The sequence below is a fragment of the Antedon bifida genome, chromosome 9 (assembly GCF_963402885.1).
Source record: "Antedon bifida chromosome 9, ecAntBifi1.1, whole genome shotgun sequence".
Taxonomy (NCBI): Eukaryota; Metazoa; Echinodermata; class Crinoidea; order Comatulida; family Antedonidae; genus Antedon; species Antedon bifida.
In genome coordinates, this window is record NC_136234.1 from 15,301,187 (window position 1) to 15,313,279 (window position 12,093).

The following is a 12,093-nucleotide window of genomic DNA, read 5'->3' on the forward strand; positions in this document are numbered from 1 at the left end:
TTTAAATAATTAAAAAAACATTTTTTTTTAAATAAGTAACCAACATTTCGCTCAGTATTGACAACAGTATGCATAATAAATTATATCAATTTTTTATAAATACATTTCACAATAATTAATAAGAGAGTTTCCACGTTCAATATATATGTACAAGTACAAGATAATTGCCAAGTGATAAGTATTTTCTTTCTATCTTCTGTACCAAATTGATTAAGACTTATATTGTTTTTAAAACAATATTTTAACTTGTGTTTACCACAGAATATGATCTATGTACTCGATTTTTCTTCTTGTATCTTAATTCAGTGTTCTGAAGAATTGTCCGTGACTCCAACATCACATAAAGCCGTATCACAAGTTATAAAGGTTATAGGTACGTGTCACACTATTAATATGGATTTGAAATTATGCCATTTACATAATATGACATGATACACAAGAAGAATCTCTCTCCTGGTATTTATTAATGATCGTATTGTGGCATTAAAAAGAAATGCGTTTTGAACTTGTTGTCGGCTGTAGAAGAAGAAGCACGACCGTCCTTCGTGATACTAAGATACCGACCACTTTTTGTGTTTCCTTGGTAAGACTGTTTCATAAGACCTTTTGGTTCACTCCGAATGTTATAGAGTTTGAATTGGATTAGCGACTGCAAGGACACAAAACACGACCCGGATTTTAACTGTTTTCGCCACAAAATGTCGAAGTTTTGTCGACAAAGAAGCATTGTCTGAGTATTCTGAAATGTAATTAAGTTAGAAATTTAGTACACTAGATAGTGGTAAAGTGACCACTATTAAGAAGACTGTGAATGAATTTCACTCTAAAAGGTTTGAGAAAAGAGTGAAATGCAATCACTGTTTTCTAGATTGACAAACTCTTTGAGAGTTGTCCTTAACACTTCTCAATCAAGTGACCAACATGGATTGCTACGAGAGTTAAGAGAGTAATATTTAGTGACATTTCTCTGTTGTTTCGAACTGTATTTAACTATTATATTAATCTGTACGATTCCTATTCTTGTTACTCGCGAGTATTTAAGCGCTGACTTCTCCCACAAACATTAATGATTTAAATAAGCTCTTGAGGGCGCTATCTATTATTCTGAAGACCGTAACTGAAAAAAAAACATTCCACAACGTACCTTATCACAAGGTACCGTAATGTATTTATACTTTGTCAAATTTACATGGTAATAGAATAATAATAGAATGACTTTTAATAGCATTTTCTCTCTGGCCTACATTATAAAAATTATTATATTTGGTTTTCTTTTATGAATCATTGTGTTGTTTGGTTATGGATATTCTTTCGATAAAAAATGTAGCTCTTTAAAAATAACGAAAATAACTTACATTTCTGGCAGAAACTTTTCCGGTTTTATCCATCGATAAATAAAGACCCGACTCACTCCCTCTGATAACGACTAAGCTAGGGCCCACGGCAAACGTTTTCACTTTTACTAACAAGAAAATAGTATATTGTTTAGGCTAACTTTGGTTTCTAATCCACAGAGATGAACTCTGACACCAACATATTTCTGAGTCAAAATGATACATCATCATAACTTACGTAACTGTCACAAGTGTATCGGTTGATGACAAAATGTCTATGTCGACATTGCCTTAAAATATTTATATATTTATTTCTTATGTTTATTATACTGTTTAAACTGTTTTATTGTGCATATATAGTCATAGACCAGCATTCGTCTAATTGAATGTACAAGCATTTCAATATAAGTATGTTTGATTTATAATGACAACTAGAGAAATGGTGATGATAAAGATTTATTCATTGTGGTAAAGATATATTGTCCTCTGACAAATGTTTGTTGTCGTTAATGTTTTTGTTGAATAATGCCATTTTAATGTCAAATAATAGAATATTCACTTTGACCAAAAATTGGATTGAAAAACAAAGTTATTTACCTGAAAAACTGTAATTTAAAACAAAATATAGTCAAAGGTTAATGAATATTTGGTTGAATTTAACCGTTTATTTTTTCCTCTTATAAGTTTTTTTTTCTACGGAAGTTATTAACTTTATTAAAACTGCGAAACGGCCTATTCAAAGTTTTTTTTATCACAATTTATTTTTCATGTTTTTTAAGGACAATACATCTTTAAGGTGTTAAGTTTTATTAATTATTACATTATTTTAATGCACCAAAAAAGCAAACAAATAATAATACGAGATAAGCCAAATCAAAATCATCGTTGTTTTTCCAAAATTCTACTATTCCTACAAGTTTATTCTTACAAGAAGTAAAACGGCGAGTTTACACAACATTGTTTTAGGAATTGTAACCATGTGGCGTTTAACGGAGCATTTACAATAAACATTGTTGTTGCGAAAACGGTGTCGAATGTGATTTTTGTTGGAAAAATTAGAAATTAAAACATTAGGAGGAAGGACAGTAAGTTGATCTGAACTCTTTATCAATAATTATCAATAATAGAAATGTATTTCTTTTATTATTTTGACTGAAAAGTAATTAATGTTAATGTTTACTATAACTTATATGAGGTTTTCTGTCCAATAGTTTATAAACTTGATTGATTGATATTGATTTATTGATTTATACAAACCATATTTGTCTTTACAATTACTTGTACCATGTGCACGTCCGTTTGGTCCAATTCGAAGAAAAAAACCCGTTCTTGATAAAACATGTTGTAAGACATCATAGCGATCATCTTCTAGATGAACATCTTCGGTAGATAAGTATGTTTTCTTATCTGGTGACATTTCATCGTTTATGTAACGGTAGTTAAAATATTGGTTATTGACACTAGTCTCTTCGATTGTCTCATTCATGGCAGACGACAATGTCGATGACAAATAGTGTGAAACAAACAATGAAATACATATCTGCAGTAACACATGCATCTTCATATAGATGATTGTATATGGTGACCTAAAAAGCGTAAAACGTGAGTAATTGAAAAATAAATAAATCAAAACCGTAGTCGGGCTGCGGCTGCATCAAGTAAAATAACTTTTCCATCAGAAAAAAGGGTCAAGTGGATCAAGATTTAGAATTTGTTTAGACCAGGGAAGAGTTACACTACAAAGTATGTTGATTTCTTCCAATCTAACTATTAAAGATGTATTTCCCACCAAAAACATGAAAAATGAAGATTAATTAAATCAGACTTTGAATATGTTATTTTGTTTGAATAATAATATTTTAATAAATATTCCATAGAAAATGACAAAATAAATAGTTAAATTCCACTAAAAACCCATTGGTTGGCAGCCAATTTGACCATTGTTTTGCTTTAAATTACATTTTTTTTAGGTAAATAAATTTAAATTTTTTCAGGGGGACAATACAGCATGCAAGCCGAAAACCCCCAATGTTCTCGTTTAAAAGTTCTACAGCAGATTATAGTTAAAAGAAGGCGAACTGATGATGTTTATGTCGCCATTCCTTAATTAAAAATAATAAATGAAATTATAATACATTAATATAAAAAAAAATATTTACACTTACCGATTTCGTAAATTGGTGAACAATAATAATAATTCGTGTTGTACGACCGTTGTGTACCAACCTTTAGTGACATGTAAAACAAATAAACTAAATATATATTGCCGTAACATTTTATTACTATCACCAGGCGCTTTATCATAACTAGAATACAACACATGTGCAGGTTCCCGGGAACAGTTGTGATGGAGCTGTATAATTATTTGTATGCGTGAATAAAGAAATGGTATGGCAATGGTACGTAATGAACAGCAACGTATTGACGCAACACAGCAACGTATTGACGCAAGGTGTTGTATTGCGTAATCACACGTAGGAACCGACGACGTAACAGTGCTGCATGCAAACGTTTTATTTCACGCAGGCGGGGGCAAACACAATTATCGAAAGGGCATTTTCTTACGTTGCGTCGCTAGTGGGAACCACGCTTAAATACGTTGTTACGCTTTCCCATTGTTATTTGCGGGTGTATGTTTTAACGTATTGTACGTAAGGCCTACGTATGTTATTTGTCAACAAAAAAATCCATCGATTCCATAGGCGGCGGGAAAATGCTCAATATTAAAAAGACTTCACTAATTAAACATTATACAAATAATGAATGTTGATGAGTGTAATGGTATAAATAATGGCATAAAGTGAATGATGAAAGGTTATATTTCAACGAACCGAAGCCAAGTTGAAATATAACCTTTTATCATTCACCAAATGCCATTATTTGTACCTATACACGAATATAATTATTATCATTATTTGTTTTATCAATCAAATGACAGGAATTTATTTAGGTGTTATATAATATACATTATTTAACGATCGTTAAAGAGTTCCAGTTGCCTGTCGAAGTTTCGTTATATAAAACAAATAATGATAATAATTATATTCGTGTATAGGTACAAATAATTGCATTTGGTGAATGATGAAAGGTTATATTTCAACTTGGCTTCGCTTTGTTGAAATATAACCTTTCATCATTCACTTTATGCCATTATTTATACCATTACACTCATAAACATTCATTATTTGTATACTATTGCACACCATTTGACCCACAATCGTCCAATCAAACAACAGGAATTCATTTAGGTGTTATATAAAACGAAATAACCAACATTGTGTTATACGAAATAAACCAATGAATTTGGGATATTCTTCGGTATGTCTAATAAAGTAGAATATGTATAAAATTAATGTTACTATATGAATATCATTGGTGATCGATCCTCTCGAAAGTCAGATTACCGTAAATCCTTGTTTGTCATGATGATCTTTGGGTATATTAACAAAAAACTTTGTTTTTAAATTAGATTAATCCCCAAACCCTTAAAAATACTGTAGATGTTATAAAATTTAACTGTTGAAATTAAATTTTATTTTCCATTGTTTTTATTGATTTATTACAAACGAAAACTCACAAAACTGTGTCGATATTAAAATATTGGCTAATGATATTTTATTGATAGAAATCATATTCATTTACACACTCTGGAATGTGTAAATGGAATTAATGTCTTATTGTGTTTCTCCAAACTCGCTTTGCCAAGATAGAAACTCGTAACAGTCTTTTGATCTAATGTCTGGCTGTACTGTGTATATATATTCTCCGCGGCGCGCGGTGTCTGTTAAAGCGTGGTAATTCCCACTAGCTACGGAACGTAACGCAACCTACGGAACGTAAGAAAATTTTCTTCCGATTATTGTGTTTGCCCCCGCCTGCGTGAAATCAAATCGATATTCGCAGCATTGTTTTGCGTCGGTTCCCACTTGTGATTACGCAATACAGCACTTTGCGTCAAAACGTTGCTGCGTTGTGTCGCTAGTGGGAACCACGCTTTAGGGGCGTGAAGCTGATCGTGTCGCTGCCACAGATAAACACTTTGATCTTTTTGTTGTTTGATTGCCTTGCTCTCATCATGGACAGAACCAACTCAGTGATTGCCTATCCCATCCATTGCACTAATATCTACTGCCAATATCATGGAGGAAGTAACAGAAGTGGTGCTTTTTCCATTTTGTCGCGAGCTTGTTGCTAATCAAGGAGTTTTTAGCCCCACATACAATATACAAAATGTTTTTATTGTCACTTTTGGAAGAAAACAAAAACTGATGCTAAAACAAGTACAGCAATACCAATTTATACAGATATAATAAAATTATACAGAAATAAAGCATGGCGTATATTGTACAGCCAATCATGGGTCAAAGTTAGATATACAACAACCAGCAACTTTATCGTTCACAGTATTTTTATTAGTGTTTTGAAATTGTAGAAAACTTAATAGAAACTTATAGAGTGAACTCACGCCCTGGATTAAGTAGTAAAATGTTATGTACATTACAAAACAGTTGATTACTATATCTATGGTAGAACATTGATTGCGTTAGACCTACATTATTCACCCGATACTAAAGCGCAGCGACGTATCGACGCAAAGTGTTGTATTGCGTAATCACAAGTGGGAACCGACGACGCAATAGTGCTGCAAACAACATAGGTTTGATTTCACGCAGGCGGGGGCAAACACAATTATTAGAAGGGCATTTGCTTACGTTGCATAGGTTACGTTGCGTCGCAAGTGGGAACCAAGCTTTACTCTACAGACAAAAGACGAGTTTCCTGAAGAGCCCATGTGTTGTGTCGCATAGGCCTATCACATGTGTTTCCTGTTTATAGTAATAAGAGCTTAACTCTGTCACACGACAAGTATTAGGTGAGACAGTTCTGGATAAATGTGCGTTTACACGTAGAATTCGGGTAAAGTTATCGGTATGTTTTTTGTTTATGCATTTACGTGCAATCTGAAATCACAACGCATAGTATTCAAGGACCAGGGTACGTAGGCATAATTAGTCATTGCCAACTTTTCTCTGAAGGCAATATTCCGGATTTAGAATAGCGACGAGAAAAGAAATGTATGACATGACATACATGCACTAACAACAATACTGTGTAGGTATTCACGCGTATCCAACGTATTATCAAAAAATTTAGGGCACACAACATAATTGAGTAGGCATACCAATCATTATAGTATGATGATGATGTCGATTTCATAAGCTTGGTTCCCACTACGACGCAACGTTAGCACAACGCAACCAAGTTGACTAATGACAAGCGACAGTTTAAATAATCCTCCGCTTATGATTGGTCAAATACTTGGGTTACGCGTAACGCCCTTGCGTTGCGTCCTAGTGGGAACTAAGCTTTAGGATATCGTGATTATGTAAGTATTGTGAAATGTTCGGTAGTTAGACACATCTTGAAGAATGCTATGTACCAGTGAGAACTACAGTTCATGAATATTTTACTGGTTTTTATATTATGAATAAAATAAACGGCAGTAACAAACGCATTTGTATTAGGTCGTTAAACCTATTTTAAAAATCAAGCTTTCTGTATTAATTTGCAACGTCTTTGTCTTCCCAGTTAAAACCATTTCAAATCGTTATTTTCCAATATAAAAAACACACAAATTTATACGGATGATGTAAAACAAAATTTTGTAACTGCAACACAATTAATTTGACCAATCAAAAGCAATGGATTATTGCGTCTACGTCCTTCCGTTGCTTAGTGGGAACCACGCTTTAAAGACAGAAACCGGTTATACGAAATCTACGCCCGGTAACGCGCGGTAGCACGCGGTAGCGCCCGGTAAGGTTTTACATGCTAACATCATGTTTAATGTTATTTGAATATTTAATTGTTGTCTGCAATTTCTTATAGTAAATAAAAGCTGAATAGTGATTATGTTTTTACCGAGCCCTGTTGATGCGTTGAGACGAAGAAAAAGTATAATCATTTTCAATCTGTAATTTGTTTCTGGTAGATAATTAACAATAAAGAACATACCTCCTAAATAAGTGACACATACTCTCTTTAATCATTAACGTAGTCATTTTACCGTATACGGAGTTTTGGCGGAAATAAATAATGTTTCCTGCTCAAAGTTGATGAAAAATAATTGTATCATTTAGATAGTGTGGGGTGTGACAACATGGGCCATAGAAGGAAGTCACTCCGCGACAAGATTTCCTATTGTCATTTTACTAACTTCTTCCGCATTGCGAATAGTCTGGGCTCCAGACGGAGTTTTGTAAAAATATAAATATTTTTGCACATATGGCGTTTCATACGTGTATTACTTGAGTTTGGATACTCCGTCTGGGGAAACACGCATAAGTCACGTGGTTTGACACCAAGAATTCTTGGTGCATAAATTATCCAGTTGACTAGTTTCAGCCGCATGCCATTGGCTACTCACTCGTACGTCGTTTTAATATTCATATTTCAGAATTTCAAAGACTCAACGTCTAAGACGATGCGCATGCGCTATGTTACGTTTAGACAATGTGTACTTGGGTACATTGATGAAAGTTTCTGAAGGCTAAAAATGATTTTATATGCCAAGTAGTCTGGTAAACATTTTATGAGATTTTTCCCAAGAACATGAAAACTCGTCTTGATATGATATGATAGGCTATAGCTTCTCCGCCAAATCTAACATTGAATGGATCATTTATTATGCGGAGAAAATTTGATTTAATTCCCACCCAGACCCTGTCCTGTTCTGTGTGGTGGTGTAGCCCTGTTGTGTGCCGGTCGGTGGTGGTATGTACCTTATTGACGTTTTTGGAAGGTCATACGTACGAGTTGAGTAGCCCTACGAAGGAGGCCTAGGCCAGGACTGGACTAAACAATTAATATTAATAAACAAAACAACTTGGCAACACGATTTTATATTTCAACAGTTGTTCAGTCTCGATCGTACATTCAGCACACTGTACGTACGTACGTACTCGATCCGTTCATTTTGAAACAAAATGATCATTGGTTGATTCGAAATCCATATTTACATACCGCCCGCCCCATATAGCCAAATACGGTATGATAACCTACGTCATTCTTATCGGATGTTTGCGGTTTGCAAATCGATTTCTATACGTGTTTCACAAGTCTGTATTTTCAGACAAAAATCGCGGTCGAAATAAAAACAAATAAATAAAAAAAAAGACAATAAATACAGACTTGGGGCAAGTCTACATTGCGAAGTGTGACGTAGACGACCTAGTAGTAATATTGATTATTGGAATTGTTCGAATATGATGTCACCGTACTTTACACCGTTACAGTACAGTACTTCGAAGATCCGTCTGTTGTGGTCATAGGGAAATGATGTAAAAGGTCATCCCGTGTTAGGCCTCCTCAGCATGACTTAGGCCTATTAGGATATAGGCCTAACAGGGCCTCCTCGTTTTCCGTCCTTAACATGACTGGGTCATCGGGGAATGATGTAACAGGGCCTCCTCGTATTCCGTCCTCAGCATGAATGGGTCATGGGGAAATGATATAGGCCTAACAGGGCCTCCTCGTATTCCCTCCCCAACATGGCTGGGTCATCGGGGAATGATGTAACAGGGTCTACTCGTCTTAGGCCTCCTCCGCATACCTGGGTCATGGAGGAATGATATAGGCCTAACAGCTCGAGCCTCCTAGTATTCCGTCCTCAACATGACTGGGTCACAGATGAATGATATAACAGGGCCTCCTTGTCCTGTGCGTTCTCAGCATGACTTGGTCACGGGGAATGATGTAGCATGGCCACCTCGTGTTAGACCTCTTCAACATGACTGGGTCATGGGGGAATGATGTAACCGGGCCTCCTCGTGTTAGGCCTCCTCAGCATGACTGAGTCACAGAGGAATGATGTAGCATGACCAACTCGTGTTAGGCATGAGTGGGTCACAGAGGAAATGGGAATGAATGATATCATTAACAGTAACGTACGGATGACGGTGTTCTGCTTATTGTTTGGAAAATAACACGAAAAAAAAAATCGTATTCATTCAAGACACTCAGCTCAACTATTTCCTAGAGGAAATAATAAGAAGTAAAAATACATCATGATGGTTGATTCATAATTTTTTGTTTAACAAAACAAACAAATCTAGACTTGATTGGAATATATCCCTAAGGGGACAACATAATGTAAATACATTCAATTTCGTTTTTATTCCAATTGAAAGTGTTATATTGATGTCATATCCACGGTTATACAGTATCTAAGCCTGACCACAGACCATCATATACATTACGACTAAAGTGCTTGGGGGTGACGCGAAGCCCGTAAGGGCGACGCAAAGCCCGTGGGGTGAGGCAAGCAAAGTCCGTGGAGTGACGCAAAACCTTTTGAAGGTGACGCGAAACCCGTGAGGTGACATACTGAACACGAAGCCCGTGAGGGCGACGCGTAGTCCACCAGGACGCGAAGGCCGTGAGGGTGACGCGAATGCCAGCCAAGCCCAGGCTTTTATTGTCGCTATTCTGTGTACTCACGGCGAATTACGGTTTAATTAAAAAGAATATAATATACATTATACCTTATATGAATTATACCGTGGATCTAAGGTCCATGATTATACATTTTAACGTTTAATATTTTTCCCTAATAGTACTTCATATTCATATAATTATTACATAAGGTCGAAGAACAATGGTTATTCGCACCTGATCGCAGGTATTGTACAATACGGTACTGTTTAACTTTCCGGATCGCATTATCCTGTTACAAGGTTTTGACGTTTATTGTCACGTAGTACATCATTGTTTTCAACTTTTATCTTCCAGAATTGGGATTCTTTTTGTTCATACTCCTTTTTTTGCACTATCACTCACAAAGAATACGTAAAAATTAAATTTAGACTCTCGCTATTTCAGTTGACGTATAATTAGGCGGCCTATAATATGTTTTTATATATGCACGATAATGTCGTGTATTATTATTATTATTATTATATACAGAAGAGCTTTATCACAAAGAAAAACTATTTTAGTTGAAGTTAAACGCATGTTCCTCTAAAGATGATACTTTTTAGCGCCTCTTCTGAGCACTTGAACGCTATATAATTTTGTTTAATTATCAGGCCTATTATTATATAATCATATTCCGTAAAGAGTGAATGTTCTTATTTTTCATTTTTACCGTCAGGTTAAATAAATGCAGTCGGAAAGCCGCGTTGGTAACGCATCACTGATTTCATTCATTGTGAGGGCGCGCTTCGTGGAAAATGTTGGCATTTTTGCTATTTTAGTACACTTAGAAAATGGTATAATTTTGATATTAAATGAAATCAATAAACGTATTTCAATAGTTGAACTACAAGCGTAAATAATGATAAAAACTGTGATCTAAATTCCACAGATTTTTTGTTTCAAGAAATATCATTATTTTATGTATAAACTTTTTTACTTTAATTTTTTTTTAAATGATGGTAAAAAATCATTAAATTTCATATTTTCTAGATAAGGTTTCAAAGCGAATTTAAAATCCTTTCAAGATAAACTATTAAGCTATCTATTAAAATAAAAATCTAATTTTAAGCTTTCTTGGGATGCAACTCCCACTAATCAAACCAAACCTACTACATTTCTGTTCTGTTTCGATCGAAAAATCGCCATTTTGAAACTTTGTTTACGTTTTACGAAGCTGGTACGAATCGTCCCGGACCGAATCGTGTCTGTGTTCAATACGGTTTTCATGCAGGCGTATTACGTCATAGGCCTAAGATTTCAATTTGCTCCCCGATTATTGTTCTATTTGGTTTCTGAGCTAGGAAAGGCTACCTACTATAATTACTTACTTGATTTCTAGCCTAGCTAGGCCTAAAAATAGTATTTTCTAGGCCTAGCTAGGCTGAGTAATTCTGATATAATACTAATATTAGATAGGTAGGCCTACCCTAGTGAGTGTTAATAATATTAGCTGGGTATTCTATAGTCTAGGCTGGTGGTAGGTCTATCCCAGCTCTGCTCATATACCAAGCAAGAAGAAGCCTGAAGGAGAAACTAGGCCCAGAACAAATAAAAAACTGTTAAAAAAACAATAAATGGAAAAAAAAAAAAAAAAAAAACCCATTTTCAATTTATATATGGGGAATGTTTTATAAAATCGGGCATGTTTGTTTCAGAGACTCAAACGTGTATTTTTATATGGTCATGTTTTTAAAAAAGATAATTATGGGCCCAGCTGAAACCAAGATATAAAAATATAAGTCCACCATTTACTTGAGTATTGTTACAGTGATTGGTTGGTACTCAGTATTTCAGTATCTGGCAGTAAATGTCACACTTGTATATAAATATTACTTTATTAGATACAACTTGCATTTCACACAAGCAACCAATTTTTTTTTTACGTATACAGAATGTGAAAAAGCAGTTTTTAATACAAATATCTTTCAAACAATACTGATATAAATAGTAAATACTACTACTGTATATAAAAACTTGCTTTTATTTAAATAGCACCTTGTTCATCAAACATAACAAACTAGCTAGGCCTATATCATATTAACTTACGTGAGTCTTACGGTTGTAATGATTTTATGATTGTTTTATATGTTTATATTGTATGTATCTGTGTGACTCTGGTTGATAAAGTAAATCAATCAATCAATTGCAACTTAATTTATATCTTATCATTGACTGATCTGAAACGCTTCTAAAACTTGAATGCGTATGAATGTATATGTTATATTATTATTAGCGAATAAAATGAAAAACTATCAGCTGCAGCAATGATATTGAAATCGACAAA

At 34.4% G+C, this 12,093-nt stretch overlaps 1 protein-coding gene and 1 long non-coding RNA gene across 3 annotated transcripts in view; one reads left to right on the forward strand and one right to left on the reverse strand.

Annotated features, from left to right (window-relative positions):
- The window catches only part of LOC144852837 (uncharacterized), a 57,186-nt gene extending 56,811 nt beyond the window's left edge, over positions 1-375 (forward strand). Inside the window, exon 4 of the long non-coding RNA XR_013614342.1 lies at positions 307-375. This is a non-coding gene — a long non-coding RNA (uncharacterized LOC144852837). The remainder of the gene's footprint in view (positions 1-306) is intronic.
- LOC144852831 (uncharacterized) lies at positions 136-3,611 on the reverse strand. 2 transcript variants are annotated; one of them, XM_078710855.1, is made up of 4 exons: positions 3,500-3,611; positions 2,592-2,920; positions 1,356-1,462; positions 137-739 (listed from the first exon to the last, which is right to left on the reverse strand). In XM_078710855.1, the coding sequence occupies exons 1-4, from the start codon at positions 3,607-3,609 to the stop codon at positions 464-466; spliced, it is 822 nt and encodes a 273-aa protein (XP_078566981.1). In that variant the 5' UTR covers positions 3,610-3,611; the 3' UTR covers positions 137-463. The 2 variants fall into 2 exon arrangements, with proteins under 2 accessions (XP_078566982.1, XP_078566981.1); XM_078710856.1 differs by lacking the exon at positions 1,356-1,462 and having other exon boundaries at positions 136-739.
- Positions 3,612-12,093: the final 8,482 nt, after the last annotated feature.

Excerpts from the sequence above, each read along its gene's own strand:
- LOC144852831 (XM_078710855.1), bottom strand. The coding sequence starts at position 3,609 with ATGTTACGGCAATATATATTTAGTTTATTTGTTTTACATGTCACTAAA. Across the intron at positions 1,463-2,591 it reads TAATTGTAAAGACAAATATG|TAAAAGTGAAAACGTTTGCC; the intron begins GTTTGTATAAAT and ends TTTTCTTGTTAG. Across the intron at positions 740-1,355 it reads GAAAAGTTTCTGCCAGAAAT|AATACTCAGACAATGCTTCT; the intron begins GTAAGTTATTTT and ends ATTACATTTCAG.